At 41.4% G+C, this 27936-nt stretch overlaps 1 protein-coding gene across 1 annotated transcript; it reads left to right on the forward strand.

Moving 5' to 3' along the window:
- Positions 1 to 12058: 12058 nt before the first annotated feature.
- Positions 12059 to 27936, forward strand: THBS1 (thrombospondin 1). Its single transcript, XM_041459935.1, has 22 exons — positions 12059 to 12186; positions 12350 to 12444; positions 13161 to 13738; positions 14217 to 14292; positions 14540 to 14736; positions 14909 to 15034; positions 16582 to 16675; positions 17015 to 17188; positions 17551 to 17727; positions 18037 to 18210; positions 18386 to 18513; positions 18631 to 18783; positions 19280 to 19498; positions 19997 to 20104; positions 20491 to 20650; positions 21040 to 21158; positions 22834 to 23068; positions 23449 to 23676; positions 23878 to 24149; positions 24611 to 24708; positions 24819 to 24958; positions 25592 to 27936. Exons 2-22 carry the CDS (start codon positions 12375 to 12377, stop codon positions 25597 to 25599), a joined length of 3534 nt encoding a protein of 1177 aa, XP_041315869.1. The 5' UTR covers positions 12059 to 12186; positions 12350 to 12374; the 3' UTR covers positions 25600 to 27936.

Here is a 27936-nt window from a genome sequence, read left to right on the forward strand (position 1 = left end):
TTGCTGTCCCTCAGTCTGAAGTCTTCCCTGCTGCTCACATGAAACAGTGTAAGTTACTGACTGTTGAAAACTTCAGCTGAAATGCAGCCAGGTCAAGATGAGGTTATATAAAAGTTTAAAGGCAACATTTTTAGGTCACATTCTCAGCAGCGCAGATTCCAAATGTTTCAGTAAGCAGACTGCACTTAACACTCTAGCTGACAGTATTCATTAAATTAATACTGTGCCTACAGACAGTTCATAAAGTGCATTTTTACCATGCACACCCTGTAAGCACATGCTGTACTTGTACCATTCCCAGACTACCTATACAGCCAGGCATTTATTTGTACTCAGGAATAGAAAGGAAGAAAGTTTAAAGTAGTTGTTTTTCCCAAAATAATGGGAAAAAACGATGGCTTTTCTCTCCCTCTCTGTGTGAAAATTAGCTAATCTTTGAAATTACAAACAAAATTAAAAGCCCAGTCATTCTAAATTCTTTATACTGTCCACGCTTATTTTCCTTTCCTAATACCATTGCATGTGCCAACTCTCACCACTGTGAACAATCTCCACTACATAAAACTTCAGTTTTGATTTTTTCCTTTAGTAAAATGGCCTTTACGGTATTTTGGTTATGCATTCTTATGACTGGATATGTATTTGAACATTTTAGATGTGAAACCTCTTTGTAACTCTTGGGAATGTATTCTGTTTGGTTGCAAATCCTGAGAAAACATGTATTTCTTCATAGTTTCAATAAATTGAGTCTAGGACTGCAGCCACGAATGGACCAGAAAAGAGTAATAATATAGCTTTAACAGAAGGGCAAAACCTATCTGTCAGAAAAAAATCACTACATTTTCCTTGTGCATTTCCTCAAATTATTTTTGAAGCACTTTTCTAGTGAACTAGTGAACAACACATTACCTCCTATTTCCTGCTGGCTTCTGACTGAAATGGATAAATTAAAGTCTGGTGGAATCTATCTAAGCAATGTATTTGACAGAGATATAATTTTTTTTAATGCTCTAAATTCATAACAGTATTGTACCTTTGATATGCTGTATTTATTTCATAGCTATCCTACCATTTGTGCTGTGGACCTCATTGATGGGTGATCTGAGGAATGAAAAATTGATTTGGCTTCTACAGGGCAACCAAAGCAAGTGAAGAACAAGGGCCAAATAGGAAGGCTGTTCATCCTTTGTACTCCCACCAAGTGTACTTATAAATGTTCTCTTCCTTTCCTTTTTCCCTTCCAGGTTCAATTTTTTCACTTCCTACTTGACTCTACAGTTACCCATCTTTATGTTGAAACCTCTGTGGTTGTTTTGTTGCTAGACAAATTTACATTTTAATAATTGCTTATGCAGAATTATACAAGCTGGGAAGGCAAAGAATCAAGAACAAAACCAACATTCCACAACAGGGTGAGCTTCCAGCTGTTGAAATAACAATGGTAATTAAAAAGGAGTTTTGCAATTATAAAATTGCTTTAGCTATAAAAAGGAAATAAATGAAGACACTCGTGGTGTCACTAACATCCTTGCATGATGAAACAACTACAAACTAGTGTCCTTAAAGCATCATTTACAGGAGAAAGAAATAAGCCAACAAATTCTAAAAGCAGTTGGATTACCATACATCAGCTAGCATTCCCTCCATAAACATATCAATACATGTATTATAAACCCTGTCAGAATTTCTCTTTGGTGGTTAGAATTGATATGCCAAGTAAAAACCTCATAACCTTTATATACGTACTTTCTGCATTTTGTTTTTATGTATTCAGTTATACAGTCCTCTTTAACCTATTAATATGCTAGTATCCTGTTTATATATGAAGAAGTTCAAGACACAGAATGTCTCTTTTGAATGAAGAAAACTCGTGTTTCCTCTCCATCAAAACATGATATGGCTACCAATATTCCCCTTATTGAGAATGTTCTTAAAGAAGAACCAGAGTGTTTTGACTGACAATCTACTACACATGAAAAATATGTGGATCATAATGCAGTCAACAGCAGCTAGCTCATTCAGGGCTAGGTCCCAAAATCATGGTCATAACTGGGACAGCAACCTCTGACTACTGGCACATTCCAATCTGTTAAAGCTAACCCTCTCTCACAACCTTATGGTCAGGCATGTTGGGGTGCAGAAAACCATGCAGAATGTCCTGTTTCCAGTTTAAGTTCATATATTTAGATTCTTGCCTCCAAAATCACGACCTGCACTGCATGGAAAATTTCTCCACCAACACCCCATTCCTTATCGCATTATAAGCAATGGGGATTGGATTTAGCCTTTTTTTTTCTTTTTTCCCCTTCAGCCTACATGGGCTACCTGACCTCAAATAACACCTTCCAACAAAAAAAAAAAAAAAAAAAAAAAAAGGAAGTTGCCTACTTTTTCATGCCAATCCACATACCACATTCCACTGCCTTTTTAGTTTCTAACTCCTGAAAGCTCTATTAAAAATGTCTTCCTACTTGTTCGTAGAACGGCTATTTTGTGTGGGGTATCACTGGCTCAGAAATAAAACCTCAAACACAAAGCAACATAGAGGGATTTATTCAGAAACACAAGAGCAAGTTTCTAGCATATGATGAACTGTAAAGCTACATGCAGAGTTATGAACTCCAGAAACAAAATATCTTCCTGATTTTTTTGTCTATTTTTATCTAAAAGCAGAAATACTGTTTATCTCTGAGGATGTATACATTATTAAATACAAAATGCATATACTTTACCCACTTATGTTTCTACAAGTGAATTGGAGGCTGTACTTTTTCCTGGCTTGTGGCTATTGCTCATACTCTGAAACATGTTCTAGCAGTTTCAGTTTTCTTGCACCTGTATGTTGAATACTATCCTGTCTTCAGTGTGATAAAGTAATTGTTCAGAGCTACAAAGCCAGCGTTTGTTTTTTTAGGTCTCTTTAGCATATGGAGCATGTTTGTAGGAAGAGCCATAAGAGGAGAACACATACACTGAAATTCACAATTTCTCAGAGATAAACTGTGTAAAGTTGGAGTGTTGTTTCTCAATCAGTAATTTAGCGATGAAAGAGAAAAGCAGAAAGATAGAATCCACAGTGTCCAGAAAGCACAGGTACTTTGGATTAAGAATGGTATCATTTAAATCAGTACATGCCTGAGAATGTGTGCAAAGATATTGGATGTGCACAATTGCATACAGCAGTCAGCAATCTAAAGGAGATTCTGCATTGATGAATTATACTTTTAGTAAGTACATTTGGCACCTGCACTCTGCACTGGGAAACTACAGGTAGTTAAAAATTTCTGAGAGAAAATTGCAGCTGGTACCCTCAAATCTTTAATTTTATCAACAAAAAATGTTAGGCTGCCAATGTGAGGCAGTACAGTGCTTTGTCTACCTGTTGAGGAAAAGACTGAGAACAAAGATTCAGTGTTTGTCTAAATGAACAATGGAGATAGTCTTGCATTAACTCTACCCACGGACTGAGCCAGCTAGACATGCACAGCTGTGGTACAGAGAGGCTGCCGGTTAGTGCTGTACTGGAGCTAAGCATAGCTGCAAGGCTGTATATTTTACTTCAGACCTGTTGCCAAGACATAAGATAGTATGTACTCCTAGATAGAGACACTCAAATTACATTCCAGCTTATGCCTTGTTTATGCCTTGGCTTGATGTTTTCAGATAGGTTCCTTTGGACAAAATTTTCAAACGGCCTTCGAGTTTGGACGCCTTTACCATTGCAGGAAATCAGACATTCTTAGGAAGCAAATAGTTTACATTTGGCCAATACATCCAAGGCTGTTCTGCAGGGACATCAATTTTGGACTGGCAGTTTTTAAAAATCTTACTGTCAAGGCCTTCCTTCATGCCTCTGTTTTCCAGCCCCACAACTGAATAATATAAGTCTACAAATATTTAAAGAATATTCTTAAGTACTTCTGTAATAAATGCTCTAATACTGACAGTAACCTCCAAGACTTGCTGGCTTGCCCTGTGCAGTTATATCAGATTCTTGGTCTTCACTTACCTTAGCAAACTTGGCTTAAACCATGTTAAGATGCAAAATGCTCTACCTTATAAACAGTCTTGTGTATAAAAAACTAAGTTGAAATTCATCACAGTGAAGACCACCTCCTGTATATATGAACAAGAAGTTAAACACAATGCAAAAATAACTGGCCAGACAACAAAATACATTGACAGGACTGGAGGCCTGTATTAAACTGCAGGCAGCATAAAAATTAATGCTATGACACTGCAAAACTAAAATCTAAGGAAAGAAAGAGGAGACCACTGTCACGCCAATACATGCTACCAGAAATATTCTATACATAAGAGACTAAATTTTTTCTCTAAGTCTTATTAGGGCTTTAGATGGAGACTTGCATTGCATAAGAGTTTTTATAACCATGCTTTTCAAAAAAGCTAAAGAAAAACTGGAAAAAGTCCAAAGTGGAGATGAAGAGGTTCAGAAAATATGAACTATGAAGAGAGATTAAAGAAATTGGCTTTGTTTAGTCTAGAAGACTGAGGAAAGACAAGATAGGAGGCTTTCATGTGTACAAGATTGCTTGTAAGGGGACAGCAACCAATCTGTATGCCTCCTGAAGGAAGGACAAGAAGAAATCAGAGTCATTTCCAATACAGAAAACTGTACTGTGAAAGCAACTCTACAAGAAGAGAGGCGTAAGCAAGCTGCATGGGGAAGCTGTGGAACTAAATTGAACAAAAGGTTTACAAAAACAGGCTGGGCAATTGAAATGGTCTGCCGTACTTGAGCATCTTTAAGCTCTCTTTAAGTACTGGAAGTTGTTATGAGGTCTCCTTGGAGCCTTCTCTTCTTCAGGACAAACATTTCAACTCTCAGTCTGTTTACATAGGAGAGGTGCTTCAGCCCTCGCATTATCTTCATGACGCGCCTCTGGACTTCCTCCAGCATGTCCACAAACTACTTACGCTGGAAGTCCCAGAGCTGGGTGCAGTACTTTTGTGGGGTCTCATAAGGGCAGAGCAGAGATGAAGAAACTCCTCCCTCAACCTGCTGACCATGTTTCTTTTGATACAGCCCAGGACGTGATTGGCTCTCTGGGTTGCAAGTGCGCATCGCTGGGTCATGCTGAGCTTCTCAACCATCAACACCCCCAAGTCCTTCTCCTCAGGATTACTTTCAGTCTGTCCTCTCCCCAGCCTGCATTCATGCTTGGGATTGCACTAAAACTGGTGCAGGACCTTGCACCTGGCCTTGTTGAACTTCATGAGGGTTGCATAGGCCAACCTTCCAAGTTTGTCAAGATCCCTCCGAGTGGCATCCCAATTTTGACTGTCTTTCTTTACTCAGATGCCAATTTTCATAAGACCTGGTAGAACTTCCTTTAAAATGCTGCTCCTCTGCTGAATTTGTTTGACTGTACTTGAAAACAGTTTTAAAGTTATCTGGGGGGTAGGAAGAAAGTAATTTGTTACACAGACATATCCAAACAGAAACAGAGCATAATCACAGATGTCTCATCTCCTTACAAAATTTGGCTAAAAAAAATCTACCCCTATTCAGACCATAGACAAAGTAATTTTTATGTATACATTCGCAGTTCCTGGGAACTATTTTCACTGATGTGTTTGTTAGGTTAAAGTGCTTGCTAATAAAGTAAGTAAACTAAAAGAAGGCTGTACAGGCTACTTCAAGGCCCATGTGTCCCTGAGTAATTTCCTACAGAACTTCCTAATATTGAGCGAAAGTATGCCTAGGCTGAACTGTTGCAGAGCACTGCTTGTGCTTTCATTCTATTTTGCAGGTCAAGTCCGAAGCCTCAAAAGGGCCATAAGAATTATTTCTCAGTAAGGATCAAATTATTTGATGTCTCTAATGTTACTGGAGCTGTCAGACTGTCCTATTTCAGATATTATAAGAGGTTTTATTTCAGAGAATGTCAAGGTGTCTGGATAGTGGAAAATATTAGTTTTATACTTTCAGGGGAAAGAGGGAAGTATGTGCTACACATCAGACTGCTTCAGTCCTGCATGACTCTGTCCAGAACCGCTTACTCTACTCCACGTGCTGTGCAACTTGGCAATGCTAGAGTATGAAGCAAACTGCTACGACAACTTTCTCAAAATTTCCTCCCATTCCCAACAGTTAAAGTAATTAAAGTGACACAATTTGAGAGACAACTGTAACTGATATAGATATAATGCTATATGTGATTTGAATTTAGAAAGCATGAGTCACAGCAGGCTGTATTTCTGTCATGGATTAACCCAGCAGGCACCTTAACACCACACAACACTCACTCCCCCCATCAGTGGGATGGGGTAGAGAAGCAGAAGAAAAACAAATAAAATTATGGGTTAAGATAAAGACTAAAAGGACAGAAAAAGAAAGGAGAAATAATAACAACAATACTGCTGTTTGTTATTACTTTTATAAGAATTAAAATATACAGTGATGCCCAATGTAATTGCTTACCACTCACTGACCAATGCCCAGCCAGTTCCCACACAGTGAGACACCATTCCCAAGTCAATTCCCCAATTTTACCATAAAGCATGACACCACATAGTATGGAGCATTCCCCTGGCCAGTGAGTGGCAGCTGTCCTGGCTGTATCCCTTTCCAGCTTCTCACGCCCCCCAGACTACTCACTGGTAGAGTGGGGTGAGAAGCTGAAAAGTCCTTGGTTCAATATAAATACTACCTAGCAACAACTAAAATAGCAGTGTGTTATCAACATTATTCTCATCCTAATTCCAAAACACAGCACTGTACTGCTAATAGGAAGAAAATTAACTCTATCCCAGACAAAATCAGGATAACTTCTAATAAAGCCATGTAAGAACCTGATTCTGTAGAATTTTTGACTTTGCGTAAGCAGGTCAACAGGGCTAATGACGTATCTGAAATCTACAGGAATGGGAAAGGCTTTGCAGTATTCAACACAGCAATTATGACCTCTGGGATAAAGAAAAGGCTAGACATAATATGTACCCATACTTTCTATGCACTTTTCACCTCATGTATATACATTATGTGGCTTGCAGTTCCACTAAGGAGCAGACTGCTTGGGAGTTTCAGCTGGGGCGTGTCAAGGAGTCTTAGTCATAAATTTCATAGATCATTTTATTTGCTCAAAATAATCTCTTGGCAAGACATCTTACTTCCCTGCCCCCAAGGCATTGTTTGCAATAAAAGTCTGAAAATAACTATACCAGGCAATTTTGTTATTCAGTCTCCTTCTTCAACATGAAATGGAATCTCTTCCAGTCTGTGTTCTTCCTAATGTGCTGCTGCATCAAACTGCGCAGAAACTTGTGCAGAATAAGGGAATGACCAAATGCCAGTATTTATTTTACAGCTCAGTTGTGAAGTTCATCCTTCGTCTAAATCTTGTTAACTCTAGACCAAGTTCCTAAGACACACTATAATACAGATAGATTGCACTAACAGTTTTTGTGCAAGTAGAAAAAAAGCAGAGAGCTACACATATTTAGATAACACAGAGAGGACATTGGAAATTACCAACCAGGCTTTCTATTTTATATTTCTCTGTCCCTTCTAGACACTCCATTTTAAGCAACTGGCCTTTAAGAAACTCCAGGCACAGCATTTCCTAGCACAAAGTTAATCTTCCCTCTCATGAGCACATTATTGTTTATTCATCAATTCTCTTAGTTATTTTAAACACATATCTTTCAAGTTGTGTAATGACAGAACAGTACTTTTTTAATATACAAGTTATTTGTTTTTTCTACCACATGACTGCCAGCAACACCCAGCTATGTATTGCACAGATCTTTCAATGCCTTTTTTCCTGATGATTGGAAGATATTATGCAATATTAAGTAATTAACAGCATTTTTAAGAGTGTTCTATTGGATCTGCAAATAATTGATTGCTTCTGCCTAATTAAAAGGAGGAAAGAAGAGGGTAGATTTGTATATGATATGGTATTTTGCTCAAGTGAGGTTTCATGTTGTAGCGAAACGTGTATGTTCTGTCTTGCACATAATCAATCCTGCCTGATTGAGTCATATGAAGTTAATGGAGACAGGAGATGCTCTGATAGGTAACAAAAAGTTAAATCTCTTTTTCACGTTATCTGTGATTATGTTGTGAGGAATATAAGCTCTGCAGCTGCCTGTTTACAACTCACAAAAACACACTGGGACACAGATTGCTAACGGATGTAAATGAACAGCTCTCTTTCAATTCAGAGGATCAAAGGTCCCAGTATATAAATGTACAAACATGTACTTATGGCAACCTCTGCTGAATAAAACATCTGAAAACGCAGGTCCACAAGTATGTCCACAAGAATTCTAATGAAAACCAAGGAAACTCTACCATGTGCTTGAATTTGAATACATGCTCTAACGGTTCACTGACTAGAAATACTTCACTGAGGCAGAGACTACATGCCTATATCTACAGTTACTTCTCATCTGCTACTTACAAAGGAAGTACATGAAAAACCCTTTTGATACTAGAATACTAGGGTTTTCCTCTTTATGCCTTCACAGACAAAAGAAACCAACTTGGTTTTAGTTTCAGGAATAGAGTTCAGGAGTATTTTTTGGTTCATGATGCAAATTCTAAATATTTCTTTAAAATAAATGCTTTCTACTTCTAGGGGGAAAAAAGGCTTAAAAATTACTGAATGGCTTCACTTTTTCTGATGAAAAAAGTGCTACTGGCCTTACACTGATACAAAACTATATGCAACTCTGCAAGAAAATTTTATCACTCGGTCAATCCCTTTAAAGTATATTCTTCTCTTTAAATTGTAGTACATTTTGCAAACCCCAAAATCTGACTGTTAGTAAACAAATGTGCTGCACACCCACTACAGTTTAGAAGAAATTAAAACACTTCTGTTTTTTTAAGGGGTAAGGGCTCAGCTCAATGAGTTAGCTATCCGTTAATCAGACACTGCAATTCCCCACACTTTTTTTGGTATGGGAGAAGGTCTAATTTTGATGCAAGATCTTCAAAAACAAAAAATACCCTATCTGCTTTGTGCATGCAGGCAGATTACAGCTGTGATTAGCACACAGATTATGCCTGGAACAAAAAAAAAAGAACAATAAGCAAGGTATTCTTGTCAAGAACATACAAACCAAAGTACTTTTTTACTCCAAATTATGTAGAATGACTCTTTCACAGACATGGCACAGATTTGCCAAAGAGCAATGTCCTGGATTCTACCCCAGGGGGAAGGGTTATGTCCTGCATTGAAATCCACACTCCTCCAGCAGGTATCTATTTCCCCTTGGTAGGCAACCATGAGCTTCCTTACCGTCAGGACATTAAACATCAACAGAGGGCAGCCCACAGAAAGTCATAAATGGCGAGATCCTTCTCATCTGACTTTAGCCACTGTCCTAGTTTCAGCCAGGACAGGGTTAATTCTTTACAGTAGCCAGAAGGGGGGGTGGTCAGGCCCTAATGTTATTCAACACCATCTCACATCAATTTCCAGGGACTGGATTGCCCTCAGAGGGAGAAATTGTGGTGGGCAAAACACTCCAGTATTGCTTTACTTTCCCTCTATCATGGGCAAGTACACCTCCCGCTAGACTGAGTTGCTCAGAGCCCCATCCAGCCTGGCCTTACAGAGATGGAATAAAGAATTTCATCCTAGTATCTACTCTCTTTCAGTGTGAAAGCATTACCCCTTTTCCTGCCCCTACATGCCCTAGTAAAAAGTTCCTCTCCAGCTCTCTTGTAGGCTCCCTTCAGGTAGTGAAAGGCCACAGTAAAGTCAATCCACAGCCTTCTACAGGCTGAACAATCCCAATTATTTAAGCCTTTCCTTGCGGGAGAGGTGTTCCAGCCCTCTAATCAGCCCTCCTCTGGACTCATTCCAGCAGGTCCGTGTCCTTCCTGTGCTGGGGCACCAGAGCTGATGCAGCCCTGCAGGTGGGCTCTCAGCAGAGCAGAGCAGAGGGGCAGAATCCCCTCCCTTCCCTGCTGCCCACGCTGCTCTGGATGCAGCCCAGGACACGTTTGGCTCTCTGGGCTGGGAGTGCCCATGGCTGGGTCATGTTCAGCCTCTCAGCCAGCAGCACCCCCAAGTCCTTCTGGGCAGGGCTGCTCCTGACCTGCTCATCCCCAGCCTGTGCTGATACTGGGGGTTGCCTGACCTGGGTGCAGCACCCTGCACTTGGCCTTGTTAAATCTCATGAGATTTCCATGGACTGGTTCCTGAGCTTGTCCCAGCCCATCTGGATGGTATTGCATTTTTCAGGTGTGTCAACTCCACCACTCAGCTTGGTGTCATCTGCAAACTTGATGATCCCTTCACCTATGTAACTGAGAAAGACACTGAATAGAACTGCTCCCAGTACAGACCCCTGAGGGACTCATGTCCATCAGGACTCGGAGCCCTTAACCACCACCCACTGGATGTGACCATCCAACCAATTCCTTATCCAGCAAACAGTTAGCAGATAAGCTGTTCTTTTTTGTACCATTACACTTACAGAAGTGAAATACTCTGTGATATGATATATGATACTGCATTCACTGTGCTCTTCAGCTTTATGCTGAGAATACTGATTGCAAGAAGGGAGAAAAATTATCTCAACTAGCATAAAATGTTAAACCTATCCAGGTTAGAGCAGTCCATGTATCTTTGCTCTTGCTGATCTTTTAGGGTTTTTTACTGGCACAGCTCTCATCATCACCATCATTTCTCTTCTCTCTGTTCTTTATCTTGAGACAGCTGAGGTTTTATACTTTATACTTCTATGAATCACTGTACAGTAAAGAGGCCTACTTCAGATGGTATACTCTATCTTCTAAGTTAAAAGGGCAGACAATAATTTTGGCTTTGCCCTAATATACACAATTCTGAAGCTATCTCATTCTTTGGGTCAAGAATTTCCCAGAGCATTTCCTGGGATAATCCGTAGTGCAGTAATTCCTCCTCATACATTAGCCAGCACAATTGTGTGATGCATTTTACACAGTTCAGAGTCCAACTCAGTCACTGCTCACTCCAATTCTCCCTCACCACACACGCAATTGCCTGACTAGGTCCTTCTCGTTCACTGACACTCCACTTTCCATGGGAGCACATGCCAAGCATACAAAGGCCAGGGAATGCAGAGGAATTAACCATTTTTGGAATTCAATTACTTCAAAGCTGTTTCACACGCTCAAGTCACTTTTAGTCATTCAGAATATGACATGATGTAAGGAGCCTACCTTTTAACCTTTCGATTTCCTGTTACCTGGAATTCATATTACATGGGGAATTCTTAGCTGAAGGAGTGCTAGTCATTTTCTTCATTAAACAAAGCTGCTATGGGAGAGTCTCAGCTGCACTACAGCGACAGTCATTTCATTTCTAAGGCCAACTTATTTGAGGGTCATACCCATAAAATTTTCCCCAGTGACAAGGAGTGGAAAGGAGACAGCAGGTCCCGGCTGCTCCAGCCTGCCGTCCTCTGTCCTCTCTGCTCCCACAGGGCCGGGCTCTAGCACGGCTGGGCAGGAAGGGCTAACGAGAATTCACGTTATTGCCCTTCTGTGAACCCAGTGTCCTGTGTATTGGAACCAGTGGGCAGGCAGAGAAGGTCTCATTAAGTGAACTGCGTTAATTAAGCGCAGGATGCTTTCACCAGACCAGGACAGCCGGAGGCAGCGGCGTCTGGGCGCCCCTCTGCTCCAGGGCCCCGCCAGGTGCCGGCGGCGGGACGCGCCCCCAGCGCCCCCCCCGCGCCGGTGCGCGCGGCCGGCCCTGGGGCCGGAGAGCAGGGCCGGGACGCCGAGCGGGCGGCGGGTCAGGCGGGAGCGGCTGCCAGGCGGGGTTCACGGTCGGCTGAGGGAACGAGAGCCCCCGGCGGCCTCGCCGCGGCTCCCGCTGCCGGCGGGGAAGGCGATGGGAGCCGGGCGGCGCGTGGGGCCGCGGCGCCCGCCCCCGCCCCCCGGCCCCTGCGGAAAGTTGTCCCTGGCCCCGGAGCCACCCGGCTCCCGCCTCCCGCTTCCTGCCCCGCCGCCGCCGATTGGCCCGCCGTGCGCCCAGGAATGCGAGCCATCCCTTTATAGCCGGGCGCGGCGGCCGGCGCCCGCAGAGTCCCGGCAGCGCCGCTACAGCTGCCCGCCGCTGCTCGCCCTCCCGCGCCGGGACAGTCGGGGCCGCCCGCGGATATTGGTGGCCGGTACCCAGAGGCCGGCGCTGACCGCCCGGATCGCTCTTCCCGCAGGTAAGTGCTGGAGCGGCTCCCGCCGCGCTCGCTGTCCCGTCCGAGGGCGGCCGGGGACACCTGCACCGTGCCCGCTGCGCAGCCTCCCTGCCTGCCGGAGCCTCGCTGGCGCCGGTCGTGGGTGCGACGGCAGCGCGGTGACCTTCCTCGTGTGTGTCCCCAGGCTGGTTCAGAGACAGACCTTTGCCATGGGGCCAGCGACTGCTCTCTGCCTCCTTCTGCTCGTGCTCGGCGGCTCAGAGACCAAGCGCACTGCAGGTAAGGCCAGCTCTGTGCCGGTACCGGGGGCAAAAATAAAAAACTTTGGTGCCTGTGTAGGCAGATGAAGTTGTGCTCGGTGGTAAAGAGCTCCAAAGCTCTCAATGAACAAAAGCATTTTTACCTGAGCATCAGCTACTTGGGAACAGGGAACTTCTCTCTGGTGTGGAATTTGTGTAGCCTTCGGAAATAGGAACGCAGAGTCTCCAGAACTCGAGCATGTAGCTTGTCTATCTCTGCGTTGGGAAAAGGAGGAGCATGATGTAGGAACAGCCTGAAGAGGAAATGGGGTAGTGGGCTGCCGTCTTGATGACTTAGAGAAGCTGCTACTGTGCTGCTGTTATTCAGCTAGATTATGCAAACTCATTTTGACATGTCCTAGTGTAGGAATATTGCAGACTGGGCTTTGCTGTCTATTTCTGTGCTGCTAGAGTGTAATGAGGTACCAGAACGGCTGCTACCTTTGTGTGTCAGTCAGCGGGTACCTGGCATTCCTGTGCCGACTGGCTCCTGTACAAGAATGCACATGTACTGCTGCACAGCAGCTCCTGGTGGGACTGCTGCACCATCAGAGCTACTGTCTGTGCTCTGATGTGAGGCACTGTGCCTTGCATGATGTGCACCAGGAGCCAAAATGTTAAGTAATCCTGGGAGATTTGCACCTACTCAGCCTCTTTTCCTTTTCTCATGATGCTTGTCCTGATGTCTCTCTGCAGAGTCCAGGAATGATGATAACAGCGTCTTCGATCTCTTTGAGCTCATTGGCTTCATGCGGAAGGGAGCCGGGCGCCGGGCCCCCGGGGTGTACCTGGTGAAGGGACCAGAATCCTCCAGCCCTGCTTACCGCATTGAAGATGCCAGTCGCATCCCTGCTGTCCCTGACTCGAAGTTCCAAGACTTATTAGATGCCATCCATGCTGAGAAGGGCTTCATTCTCCTGGCTACTCTCAGACAAGCCAAGAAGAGCAGAGGCACACTGCTCTCCGTGGAACAGAAAGACGGCTCTGGTCATGTCTTCAGTCTAGTATCAAATGGCAAGGCAGGCTCCCTGGACCTGAGCCTTTCTGTTGATGGCAAGCAGCAGTTAGTGTCAGTAGAGGATGTCTTGCTAGCTACAGGACACTGGAAGAATATCACCCTGTTTGTGCAGGAGGACCGAGCTCAGCTCTATGTGGGGTGTGAGAAAATGGAGAACGCTGAACTGGACATCCCCATCCAGAACATCTTCACTAGGGACCTGGCCAGCAGTGCCATGCTCCGTATTGCCAAAGGGGGAGTCAATGACAACTTCCAGGTAAGACTTTCCCTTATGTTTTTGCCTAGAATTTTCAGTCATTTGTTTTGAAGGTGCATTACCTACTCAACGAGCCTAAACAGCAGCAAAGACCTCTAAATCTGCTAAACTCTACTAATGGAGTTGGAAGGGTAAAGCATTAGATTTGCAGGGATGGAACTTTCTGCAGTAATAAGAAGGCACTGAAGCTTCCAGACAGGTAGTTGCAGCTTCATTGCTCAGCTTCTTATATGAGATTCAGAAATCCATGCGTTTTTTCCTTCCTGCCTGGAGAGTTGCCAAGTCCTTATGCTCAAGGATAAGACCGTTAGGAAGCAGGGCTGGTTTTCATTAAGGAGAATAGTGCAATATGTTTCACTTTTCCGTCTGTCTGTCATGAAATTGCTCTGTAAGATCTTGCATGACCTTCAATCTCTCCAAGGGTACTTCTTTCCCTTGCAGTTGCTGCAAGTAGCTGTAATTCTTCCTCTGTCCACAGGGTCTGCTGCAGAATGTGCGGTTTGTGTTTGGAACAACTCTGGAAACTATCCTGCGGAACAAAGGCTGCTCCAGCTGTAAGTTTATAATCTTCTGAGTCCAGTGACCTATTCAAAATAAGATTTCTTGTTACGTTAGAAAGACAAGTTGAAACAGAACTCAGAAGTATGCTGACATGCAAATTCACGTTGCATAAGAAATAAGATTATATTTCTGCAGGCACCCTAATGCATCTGGTGGCAGCTGTTTAGCAGGTGTTAGCCTGGAATGATAAATGCATGTGGTATAAAAGTCATTTACTTCATGTCTGGTTTTTTCTCTTAGCCACTAGTGCAATCATTACTTTGGACAACCCCATCAATGGTTCCAGCCCAGCTATCCGCACTAATTACATTGGCCATAAAACAAAGGACATCCAAGCAGTCTGTGGATTTTCCTGTGATGAGCTGACAAATATGTTTGTGGAACTGCAAGGGCTACGTTCCATGGTTACAACACTTCAAGACAGAGTTCGAAAAGTGGTAAGTGATGGTCAGCTTCATGGTACCTTTCATTAGCTAGTGCTTAGTAAATTAATTATAACCTGACTTTTGAGAGCCTGTGTAAACAGCAAAATATTTACTTTGACCTTTGTGAAAAAGTGTGTTTCTGTATTAAATCCTAAATATCTTCTTTTTGCTTCTCACCTCCAAGACTGAAGAAAATGAAATCATTGCCAAAGTAGTCCAGATCACTCCTGGAGCGTGCATTCATAATGGAGTCTTGCACAAAAATAAAGAGGAGTGGACTATTGACAGCTGCACTGAATGTACTTGCCAGGTAAGATTCCTCACGTTCACAAATCACCTGAATATAAACTCATAAGCTGGAATTAATAGATATTTCTAAACTGCATTTTTTGTTAGAAAGAGTGAATCATACACAGAACTGAGCATACTAGAGAAGCCATAGAATTAATCATTTTATTTCATTCTACTAGATCTCTGCTATAAAAGCAGCTTCCACACCTTGTCTCAACAGCAGTATTCTAGAAAATTATATGAAACTCTGAAATTATATGTATCAGTCCGATATAGCCATTAATGGTTTTAGTTCCTTAATTTGGGGAGTGCCTGAGTCCACCAGTAAACTGAGTCCACAGTAAACTAAAAGTCATTACCAGCACAACAAATGTATGGTACTATCAGCTTTTCCAGATCTACTTTCTGTCCTCACTGAACCTCCTGCTGACTTAGTAGAAAAAGACATTCTAGTACTCAGTAAAGGCACTTAAACTTGTGGTGTTTTTCTTTATGTAGAAAATGCTTCTAGGTGTGTCCTATTGGCTTTTACAGATTATATGGAACAGCAGTCCCTTTTGGATTTCAGTTTAGCTGTTTAAATTCCCAGATCACATTGGCAAGATACTTAATCTTTGTGTTTCACTTCCACTGAATGTTGTAAATATACACAAAACATATACAGTTTCAGGATTTCTTTAAATTATTTGCTTGTTTCATTTAAGTATACCTTAGCAAAAGCATTTTTGGAGTACCAGTCTACCAAAGAGTGGCTAATTACCATGCCACTCTTTAGAAACTAAAAGTCAAGTATTTGTATATGTGCAATACAAGGCAACTCAAATTCTGTGTTTGCTTCTTTAGCTCACTGTGTCTTTTGTCTTGTAGTCAGCAAATGGTACTGTGACTTTTGCATTTGCCTTGTTTCTACCAACCTGTCTACTCAATGTTAGTTGTAATTGCCTTAATCTAGTAATTTGCTTGGGGAGATTAAAATAGTATCATGAGAGCATTCTTCTGACCAAGCTGCTACCTTCAAGAAGCAAAACTACAGACTGCCCTTTAGCTCTTAGTGAGATTGGAGGTGGGTGTTCTTACCCTGCCTGTTTGGCTTACAGATCAAAAACCTCTAATTATAAGTTACAGATTGCACGACACTTGAGCAGAGTCCACTAAACTCATTTTATCTTTACCATATAATCAGCTTAAATCCATTTTAACTGAAAAGAAAGTTGGCTTCTCATTCTTTTTACATGTCTTTGAAATCTGACCTTGTACTTTGGGTATCACATAATAGTCATTCACTTGAGCCAGCATCTGCTAGCTACTACTGATAAACTTCTGCAGAACCAAAATATTTCTGCTTTTGACAAAAAATAATGGGTGAGAATGGAAACGAGATGAAGTTTGACTGAAAATACCTGGGACTACCCCTTGGGTTGTATTTTAGCTCTAAATACAAGGGTGTCTGCTTTACATATGCTACTGGGTCTTAAAGTTCTGCAGAAAAGGTCCCTATTATTTACCCAGACTCCAGACATTGTTTATATTCCGCTTGGTAACTGTAATTCTCACAACTCTTTGTAGAACTCTGCCACTATATGCCGGAAAGTGTCCTGTCCTCTCATGCCTTGTTCCAATGCCACTGTGCCTGATGGGGAGTGCTGCCCTCGGTGCTGGCGTAAGTACTTAATACTTTCACAGTCCTGTAGCAGTTGTTCACATCTAACTAGACACATGCTGCTCTGCAGTATACCAGAACTGGATATCCTAGGGTAACCTTGTGCTTCTGAAGTAGGTTAATCTGACGTGTCTTTGAGGCTAATCACTTAAGTGATACGTATTCAAATATTTTCTACAATATGAAACATACTGAAATGTTTGAGCTTAGGGAGGAACACAAAGGAAGATGCATGTGGCTTCTGAGGGCAGTTGTGTTCTTGTTTGCGGAGAGAGGGGTGAGAGAAGATATGGAAAAGCATCTACCTGGAGTCTTACTGAGAGCTGTATCCCTCTGCAGCTAGCGACTACGCAGACGATGGATGGTCTCCTTGGTCTGAATGGACCTCGTGTTCTGTGACCTGTGGGAATGGGATTCAGCAGAGAGGCCGCTCCTGTGACAGTCTCAATAACCGCTGTGAAGGCTCCTCTGTACAGACTCGGACTTGCCACCTTCAGGAGTGCGATAAGAGATGTAAGTACTTAATCTACTCATGCTGGTAGTAAAACAGGCTGCTTTTATTGGCTGAATGTTAAAAGCAAGGATTACCATGTAGCTCTGCCACTGGCACGGATCCTTGGCTTCTAGCTTTAAGGACTTGTATTAACAAGGTGGAGGGGAGCAGATAGTTAATGCAGTAAACAGGCATGTTTGGGCACTGCTCCCAGGATGAAATGTGATGCCAGTTTAGGTGTGAAATTTCCCTAGTTGCAAAACTTTATCTGTGACAGTCAGGAGGCTATCCATTACACGTGGAGTCCTGGTACTGGCTGTATCCTAGGTGCTGTACAGCTGAAGTCTTCAGAAATTATGAATAACAGAAATCTCTCTTGTAGTTAAACAGGATGGTGGCTGGAGTCACTGGTCACCATGGTCATCATGTTCTGTCACTTGTGGCACGGGCATCATTACTAGAATTCGCCTTTGCAACTCTCCAGTACCACAGCTGAATGGCAAACCTTGTGAGGGTGAAGCAAGAGAAAACAAAGCCTGCCAGAAAGATCCTTGCCCAAGTAAGTGTGTCCGGGTGGTAACTAGTAATTGATAACTTAAATAATGAACATCTTGAGTAGTTATTTAGTAAGCTTGTTCTATTATTCTTCTCTCTTTAAATTTAGAAGTGGGCTATGTAAAACCTCACAGGTTAGTTTCAGATGAAACTATTTTTATGCCTCTTCCATGGAGTCCATGATTTCTGTCATTTATGTCAGAACAATGTCTGAACTGCTCTCCCTACAAAAGTAAAGTCCTTAGTCAGTTAAAAACTAGTTGTAGCACTGAATTTAAAGCTATACATGTTTCCTATCTTCTTCTCCCTTTAGTTAATGGCAACTGGGGACCATGGTCTCCATGGGATGCTTGCACAGTGACATGCGGAGGAGGACTTCAGAAGCGAAGCCGTCTCTGCAATAATCCCGAGCCTCAGTATGGTGGGAAGACTTGTGTAGGTGAAGCTAGAGGGACTCAGGTCTGCAACAAACAGGACTGTCCAATTGGTGAGTATCCATTTGCCCATGAACATCTGAAGGTTGTTGATAATCTTGAAAATACCAATGTAAAGTCTGCAAACCTCAAGCGCTAGAATTTTAGACCAAGATATTAGCCAAATACACTATTGTAGCATCATGGTAAAGCATCTTTTATCACAACATTTCCTTGCTTGTTTCACAGATGGGTGTCTTTCTAATCCCTGCTTTGCGGGGGCTGTGTGCACCAGTGCCCCTGATGGTTCCTGGAAGTGTGGTGCCTGTCCTGCTGGCTACCATGGTGATGGTATTCACTGCCAAGATATTGATGAGGTAAGAAAACTGTACTTTGCTCCTTGAAAGGGAACGAAAGAAAATGGAAAGGGAGGACAGAATCACTGTTTTATAATGCTAACTCTTGTTCTCCTTTATCTCAAACTCATATTTCAGTGCAAAGAGGTTCCTGATGCCTGCTTTGTCTTCAATGGAGTGCACAGGTGTGAGAATACTGAACCTGGGTACAACTGTCTGCCCTGCCCACCACGTTTCACTGGAACACAGCCATTTGGCCGCAGTGTTGAGGATGCCATGAGTAACAAACAGGTATTGTCAATTTGAGAATTGTTCTGGGTTACAAAAGCTCATGAAGTTTCTGAAAAATAGAAAACACCTATATGTTCTAGGCAAAAAAGACTTGGAGCATTTAATAAAATACCATCTTCTCTGGTTCAGAACAGAAGAAGCATTGTCCAATTTTGAAGATCAAAATGAGTTTTAAATATCATTATCCTCCTCAGCCATGCAGGGGTTCAGAGGTTTCACATAATTTTAGGAGTAACTCAGGAGTAAATCAGTATTCACTAATGATACATAAGTATGTGCCTCATATCTTAGTGCTTGGTTCCATTTGATAATACATAAAGTTTGAGCAAGAAAAACAATTAGTGCAGAGTGGTACTGGAGTTGAGGACTGGAAGAAAGTCATGTATGAGGCTTTTTTTTTAACCTGATTGATTAGGAATTGTATTCGAATCTTTGGGGGGAAAGTGAGGGATAAAACAATGTTTTCAGTGCGTTTAATTTCTTTGTGGTCTTCTAGGTCTGCAAGCCACGTAATCCATGCACAGATGGAACACATGACTGCAACAAGAATGCCAAATGCAATTACCTTGGCCACTTTAGTGACCCCATGTATCGCTGTGAATGTAAACCAGGCTATGCTGGCAATGGCATAATCTGTGGAGAAGATACTGACTTGGATGGATGGCCAAATGAGAACCTGGTTTGTGTTGCCAATGCTACTTACCACTGTAAAAAAGTAAGTTTATCCTCTTTTACCATCTGCCATTCCAACAGCCTAAGCTATTAAACTATTCTCTCTGCAAATAACCTTCTAGGGATAGAGGAGGTGAAGGGATACCATTGTCAAGGCATTGCTAGGAGGTTCTTGCTGTTCCTGTATTGCTTTATATATTCTTGTGATCTGGGAAAAAATGAAGCCTGATTGTTGTAAATGTTCTAGGAAGATTCTAATTTAAGCCATACCTATATCAGCTTTGTTCTGATAGCAATCTCCAAGGGAAGAGCAGCAGGGTAAGATTCTCCAAAGCAACCCAAGCTTTATTTTAAAAATTATTTAACTGTGGCTTTCTAAGACTTATCACTGTAATGACTAGCTTAAATTAAGAGAATTACGGTAAGGTTACTCCTACCTGATTGAGGTGTTGCAATTTTGCCTAATTATTAGATTTTACCTGCTCAAATCCATATTGTAAATATACCAGGAATGAACATCTGTGTACTTCTTTCTTTGTAGGATAACTGCCCTAATCTGCCTAACTCAGGGCAGGAAGACTATGATAAGGATGGGATTGGTGATGCCTGTGACAGTGATGATGATGATGATGGCATTCCTGATGACCGGGTGAGGAAACAGAAAAAAAACAACTTTTGAGAATGTGGCTTTCCCACTCCCCTTCCCAAAGCTGTGGTCTAGCTTCTGACCTTAATCTTAAGAGAGGACCATAGGAAATTGCTGGCACTGACAGCTGTCCTAGAAACCTTAGATATGCATAACCATGCAGGCAAACTTTCTGCAGCTGTTTGAGCTTTGGAAGTGAATTTTTGTTTTTCAATCAGCCATTCATACGCTCATGCCAGCAACAGGGTGTTTTGAGATAGTAGCATCTGAGTTTTAACTGTTTCCCCACCTTTCATTTCTTCTTTCATGTAGCAGTACAAGCATAAGCAGAATCTGGTTAAAGCTTTATGTTGACTCTTTTTAAAACTTGACTTTTCTCATTTTTGCAGGACAACTGTCCATTCATCTACAACCCACAGCAGTATGACTACGACAGGGATGATGTTGGTGACCGCTGTGACAACTGTCCCTACAATCACAACCCTGATCAAACTGACACTGACAACAATGGAGAAGGAGATGCATGTGCAATAGATATTGATGGAGATGGTAGGTGGCCTCTGATCACTCCTTTAGATGGTTTTCTAATCAACCATAAATCAAATGAACACAATGTAATCCTGGTTTCCTACCAAAATTTCATCCCTGAATGCACAAAAGTTCCCTTGTGGTGGTTTCAGGACAGGAAGGCTACTGAAGGAACAGTTAGAGCTAATGGAAATTCACTTTGGAATACATACATTTTGGCACAGTTCAACTCTAACTCCATTCCCACAAGGCAGTAGGAGCAGAAGTGTGTGACAGACCTAGTGATGATTCATGTTTCAAAGCTTTTAAATGCTGCTCAGAATGGTTTAAAAAAGATATCAAGAAGTGTGTGGTGGCTTTTTACAGTCCTTTGCAGCATTTAGATGTCTGACTTTCATGAACTTTTACAGGGGTGCTTAATGAAAGGGACAACTGCCAGTATGTCTACAATGTAGACCAGAGGGATACAGACTTGGATGGTGTTGGAGATCAGTGTGATAACTGCCCACTGGAACACAACCCTGATCAGGTAAGGGATTTGAATTATATAAGTAGAGGACTGGTGTGCTAAAAAATACAGCAAGTTGTGTGTTGTAAAAAATATTGGAACAGGTTACACCTGAAATTTTACTTGTCATAAATCATTCTCACTACTTTCCCATTTGGTGCCTTTATCAAATAATATGCCCTCAGAGTTTGAAGAGCTTCTAGGTACTTTCTGAAAAGTAGCTCTAGTGAAGATCTGTGAGACTACTGCATGTGCTTGTTGCCTAAACATTTCTTAGGTTTGTCAGTTGTGGTGATCCTCACAGCAAGAATATGAAATACTTTGGGAACATTGTGTAAAATGTGGGTAGTGGAACTACTCACTTCATAGCCTGTAGTGCTGTATTCACTTAGACACAAAGCTGTTCTTTAAACTTTGTCCCTAAGCTTGAAGCCAACTGAATTTCAGAAGATAACTGTTCTAGCAGTAAGTAGAAGGCAGCACAAGTTGCTTTTCTCTAAGAAAAAGGCATATTCTGACATTTGTAAAATTGACCTTCATAAAAATCCAGGGGGATCCAGACTCTCAGACAACTTACTGATTCAAAAACTGAAGGCAGAAGTAGATTAAGCCTGTGATAGCCTGTCAGTTAAAAGACTACATTTAATAGCTTCAGGGATATAACTGGAATGCTTGAAGGGTTAGAAAAGCAGTTGCAAATCAGTGGAATGTAGATTAGTGTGGCCATGTAGTCTAAAAGCAGTGTTACTTGAAGGATTTAAACAGATAATATAAAATGTCTTAGTCATTGTCACTTGCTTTACTACTTCCCCACTTGAGGGAGGGAATCGCCTGAAGATCCTTTGAGGCAACTGCTTTCAGGAAGATCCTTTTTCTTGTGACTTTGAAATTTTAATATGAGACTCTAATGGCTTTCCAAACACTATCCTAATCAAGTTCTAGAAGTGGAGAGATTAGATTTCAAGTGCCAGAATTAGCAGCTAATCCAACAGTGTATGGTATGCCTTCTGTCTTGTGAACCTGTGTTCACAAGACTACTGGGCTAAATGTGAGGCAACCTCAGGGATGACGGGATTGTTTTTCTTAGTTCAGGAGCTGATTATGCAAATGACTGGCTAGAGTATGTGATCAGCAAGCACACTAGTTAGTTAATGCTGTCTGTCACCACCATGGGAACAATTGTCTTGACTGATGAATCAGGGGGCATGAAGAGCTTTTATGATAGAGAAAATTAAGCTGTGGTGTAGGGGATGTAACACCAAGCATTGGTAGACTGTTTTAATATTAGAGTCTCTACTGACTGAGTACAGAATAGTCCAGCCCTGAATTGGCCCTTGAAGCCACATTGCTGCCAGGGAAGGTAGGAGATAAAGCACCCTGCATCCAGTATGGTAGACCAGTGACAGAAGAGGCATGTGGCAAAGGCACAAGATAGCTGATGATAACACTGCTTTCTGATGCTGTGAATTCAAATTAAAACCAGAACAAGACTAAAGTAGCGTAAAACCAGTTAGCACAGGCAGTTTTAAGTGTGTATTAATCCACCCACTTAGCTCCAGCCATCCATCTTAGCTCTTGATAAAGCAAGCAGAAATCCCAATTAATTCTACATATTAAGACTCCTATTTCAAACACTCCTATCTCAGCCTTCTTTAAGTGGCCTTTTAAAATGTTTTTTTTTTTCCTCCTCTGATAGGAAGACACCGATTCTGATCGCATAGGTGATCAGTGTGACAACAACCAGGACATAGATGAAGATGGTCATCAAAATAACCTTGATAACTGCCCCTATGTGCCCAATGCCAATCAAGCTGACCATGACAAGGATGGAAAAGGTGATGCCTGTGACCATGATGATGACAATGATGGTATCCCTGATGACAAAGACAACTGCAGATTGGTTGCCAACCCAGATCAAGCTGATTCTGATGGTAAGAGAGCCAGTATCATAATGACATTTTAAGAGTTTCTTGCAATAGTTTGATGTTATTTTTTCCCACTATTTAATGTTGGGTAAAATTAAGTAACAAAAATCCAGAATGTCTGTACCAGAAAAAAACCCAGAATGTTGTTATAGTGCTTCTCAGGAGTAAAGATCAATGTAAAAATGACCACATATCCAACTTACTCTTAAGTCGCTATCAGACTGGAGTGGAAGGGCTTTTATACAGTAGCTGCTGTAGCTTCTGTCATGTGTCTGCCAAGTACCTGGGCAGTCCGAGATCTGCTATTCAGACTTAACTCCCAAGCTGTATGACTCAAAAGCAAACAGTGGTGGTAATAAAATAGTAAAATTACTTTTATCCTACAGGTGATGGACGTGGAGATGCCTGCAAAGATGACTTTGACCAAGACAATGTGCCAGATATTGATGATATCTGCCCTGAAAATGTGGAAATTAGTGAGACTGATTTCCGAAAATTTCAGATGATTCCCCTGGATCCTAAAGGAACATCCCAAAATGATCCAAACTGGGTTGTTCGTCACCAGGGTAAAGAACTGGTTCAGACAGTCAACTGTGACCCTGGCCTTGCAGTTGGTAAGGGGAAAAATTTAACAGGCACTGTTGTTTGGGGTGGTTTGATTTTTTTGTTTGTTTGTTAGTGGGGGTGAAGGGTGGTTTTGTTGGTTTTTTTGGTTGGGGTGGGGGAGAGGAAGAGGACCTAAGTAACTATTAAGAAGTTGTTTAAGAATTGTAAAAAAGTAGCACCTAAAACTTTATTCTTTTATGTCCCCGTAGGTTTTGATGAATTCAATGCTGTGGACTTCAGTGGTACCTTCTTTATCAATACAGAAAGGGATGATGATTATGCTGGCTTTGTATTTGGCTACCAATCTAGCAGTCGTTTCTATGTTGTCATGTGGAAGCAGATCACCCAGTCTTACTGGGACTCCACACCAACCAAAGCTCAAGGCTATTCAGGTCTCTCCATCAAAGTAGTGAATTCCACCACTGGTCCAGGAGAGCACCTTCGTAATGCTCTGTGGCACACAGGAAACACTCCTGGCCAGGTAAGAGTGGCACCTACTACATGCTGAAGTACTCTTAGCATGATAACATGAGTACTCCAGTGTAATAACATACTCTGCTGCATAAGGCAGGCTGTTCTTCCAGCAAATTAGATACTTAGAGGGGACCTGCACATGCTGATCATGTAGGTTTCTTGGCAAATACCAATAACTTCCTAATTTTTCCTAATCAAGTAATATATTATAGACAATTAACAGGATTGCTTGCTGCAGACAGACTTCCCAGCAGCAGTGAATCAACTGTATGTGGAATTGTGTTGTAGCTTCCCATTTACATATTTTAAAAGTAAATTTAAATGCAGTTGATTTCTATTATTTCTATCTTTAGGCTATTACAGAGCCTAATGACTTATTTGCGGCCTTTAATAAGGCTGCACCTTCATGTCAAAATAACTGCTGTGTTATCTCTGGCCTTTGGTTGATAAAAAAACATTCTTTCACAGGTGAGAACTTTGTGGCATGATCCTCGTCACATAGGCTGGAAAGACTTCACTGCATACAGATGGCGACTTAGCCATAGACCAAAGACTGGCTACATCAGGTGAGCATCATCCTTTTATCTGAAGTAAATATCACAGGAGAAGTGGATGTCTGTGAAAATAAACCTCACAGGATCTTGTGAAAGATGGCTGAGCTATTGTCTCTTTGTAGGGTTGTAATGTATGAAGGGAAGAAAATCATGGCGGACTCAGGACCAATCTACGATAAAACCTATGCTGGTGGTCGGCTAGGATTATTTGTCTTCTCTCAAGAAATGGTGTTCTTCTCAGACCTTAAATATGAATGCAGAGGTAAGGATGACATTGCATTTAAGAGATCCTATATAAATGAGTTGGTTCAAGGACATAAGACATAAGAGCCAAGGGGGAAAGTTGAACTGTGATCTTTCATGGTTAAGGTTTGAACAAGTTCTGCAGGCAGGAACAGGACACCATGATAAACTCTTCACAGTTAAAAATTTAAATATATAAAATCTAAGTATATTTCTGTTAAGTTATTTCAAAGTATCAGAAATCCATGTTGAGTTCCAGAAATTAAATACATCTTGACTCTTCTTTGAAGTGCTGATTAGAATGAATGAGCACATCTGACAAAATCTAAGGCAGAAATGCAATATACTGACTTTAGCAAGTAAAATGCTGATTTGCTTAAAAGTAAGCAAAGTAGATGGTTGTCCATATATTGCAGTCTTGAAGTTTAGTGGAGGTAAGGGCATACAACTAGTTTCAACTGTCCTAGTCTTCAGAAATTGTCACTTCATTATGTAATGGTTACATAGATTAGATTCTGAAGTCTAACTCAGGGAAGTACCTAATGGAGAGTACTTTCAATTTTCTCTACAAATGTCTCTAGGCATTAATGATTTGGACATAATCATGCATAATACACAGAAATATTTAAATATATATTTTCCTTTTTCACAGATTCATAATCACAAGATTGTTGGATTCAGAGACTATTTAAAAATGCTGGTAATTGCACCTTTTGAAACGTTTAGCCTTACAAATCCTGGGACCATTATATTATTCCTTCCTTTCTTCTTTCTGCATAAATGTGGACTCGAAACACATGACCTGCCTCAAGAGAATGCTTTTGAGAGAATGAAAGTGAGAACATACTTGGTATCTGACCTCTGCTGAAGTGGAAGGAAACAAATGTGTCTTGCAAATGAGAATTGTCGTCACTGAACAAGCACACTTCTTTCAGTAGGAAAGACATTTGTTTGCTGTTTATCACAGTGCAGAGTCACTGCCTCTCTAACTGGAGGTCCCATGGAGTAGCATTTTGTAAAAGAACATCTTTGGATGTGCTGTGGACTACTTAAACTGAAGACCTTTCATTGTGTGGGGACGAGGGAGTTTGGGTGGGAGGGGGAACTCTAGGTCTTTCTTTATGGGGTAGAGAATTTTTTTTAAGGAAGGCTGTGCTACTTTGGTTTACATCCATTTAACTTGGAGAAATTGTTTTCTATGTCATACCTTTCAGATAAAACATAGCCTTACTCTGTGGTGAGCTAGATCAGCTGCTGTACTACACAGGACAAAACAGAGATCCTAAAACTGATTTCTGTCATGGCAGGAGGGAAAGAGGGTAAAAACTGGTACACTGGATCACACCAGCTTTCGGAGAACTGGGATTTATGATTAGATTCTGTTTTTTCCTGATTTAGATGCTGGCCTTGCTTACCTTCAAATGTGTTCTTTCAGATATGGTGCCAGAAAGCACCACCATCTCAGCTAGCACTGTGCTGTCCTTCAGGAAACCAGCACATGCTTCACTTTTTATGGTTAAAGAGGCACAAAAATAATGAAATGAAAACATTCCTTTTCTACATGCCATAGATGTTTTAAACCCCTCGCTTCTTTAGAGGGGAGGAAAAAGGGGCCTGTAGATAAAATTGTAAAATATTTATTTTTGCCTATTCTTGATGTTATAATGACTGAGGGATTATTGATTAAAACAAGAAGAAATGCGTCAAGACTATCCACCTAATCATTGTTACAAGTCTTCATGACTGTAAGATTGTAAATACAGATTATTTATTGTCTCTGTTCTATACTGAAACTAGAGAGGGTTTAGTTGAGGAAAAAAAGTCTTGTCTGGAGCAAATAGTGGTGATGTATTTGTTACAAAGAGCAATTTTCCCATAAAGGCTTTGAGGCACAAGGAAAACTGAGGGTGTGGGCAATGGGATGTTTGTTTTTCTCAGTCTGAGCTCAATGTTGGCTTTTCCTTTCTTTGTGCAAGGCAGTTGATAGCCTGGTAGGCAACTGTTCTGCAGTGCCAAAATTCAAAATCCTTTTAGATAGTAGCAGTTTCTGTCCCATCCATAGCACTAGAGGTGAGGGAATGCCATTCACCCTTTCAGTGTTCTCTGGTGCTGGGAAATGTCTGTGATGCTTTACCTGTGGTCAGTGGGCCTGGCAGAGCCAGGAGGGCTGCCCTGAGGAGATTGCAGTGGGAGGCACAAGGACAGCCCTCAATAACCCTGTAAGGGGCTCTCTGGGCCGCTGCATGCTCAGATTGGAACTAGTGACATGCAGCTACAAGAGAAGGAATTGATCACAGACTCGACAATTTCACGAGCTCCTTGCAAAAGAGGGAGAGGCCTTGATGTACATTAAAAGACTGTTTTCCCCAGCAGAAGGGGCAGCATCCTTATACCTATAATATTTCCTTGTCTTTTCAAAACATAAAAAGAAATGAACATGGTGAAAGTTTTACGTACAAATATTACCTCATTGTTGTGTGACTGAGAAAAACCTTTGGAGCAAGCAGAGTTCAAATGTCTAACAAACTTTAAAGCTACTGTAGTACTAAAAAGTTAATGCTGTACATAGTAAAAATTTCTTTGCAGAAAATGTATTCCCAGAAAGGAAATGGCATTGGAAAAAAAAAAGTCAAATACAATTTCTAATGTTGTATTATATTTTTTCCTGTCATCTTGTATACCATTGCTTGTATTTTTATAAATTATTTTTCTCATTGCCATTGTAATAGTTAATCACATAATTGTGTGGATAGGCTATTTAAATAATTTATCATGAAATGCTACCTGTAGAGTTAGTATTTCTATTTTTATAAAAAGTTTGCACACTGAAGATTTTTTTGCTTCCCTCCTCCCAATGTTTTTGCTAGCATAATTTTCTAAGAACATGCTTTTTTTGTAAACATTTTTAACCATTTTTCCATTCTAAAGTTGTGTAAGTTGTACAATAAAGCTTCTTACATACAAAGAACAATAAACCACCAAGGACATTTATATTTA

Source organism: Pyrgilauda ruficollis, unplaced genomic scaffold (genome assembly GCF_017590135.1).
Source record: "Pyrgilauda ruficollis isolate IOZ18807 unplaced genomic scaffold, ASM1759013v1 scaffold14, whole genome shotgun sequence".
Lineage (NCBI taxonomy): Eukaryota > Metazoa > Chordata > Aves > Passeriformes > Passeridae > Pyrgilauda > Pyrgilauda ruficollis.

Coding starts and splice junctions, on each gene's coding strand:
- THBS1 (XM_041459935.1), top strand. CDS start 12,375: ATGGGGCCAGCGACTGCTCTCTGCCTCCTTCTGCTCGTGCTCGGCGGC. Junction 17,189..17,550: donor TCAGGAGTGCGATAAGAGAT/GTAAGTACTTAA, acceptor TCTCTCTTGTAG/TTAAACAGGATGGTGGCTGG. Junction 17,728..18,036: donor CCAGAAAGATCCTTGCCCAA/GTAAGTGTGTCC, acceptor TTCTCCCTTTAG/TTAATGGCAACTGGGGACCA.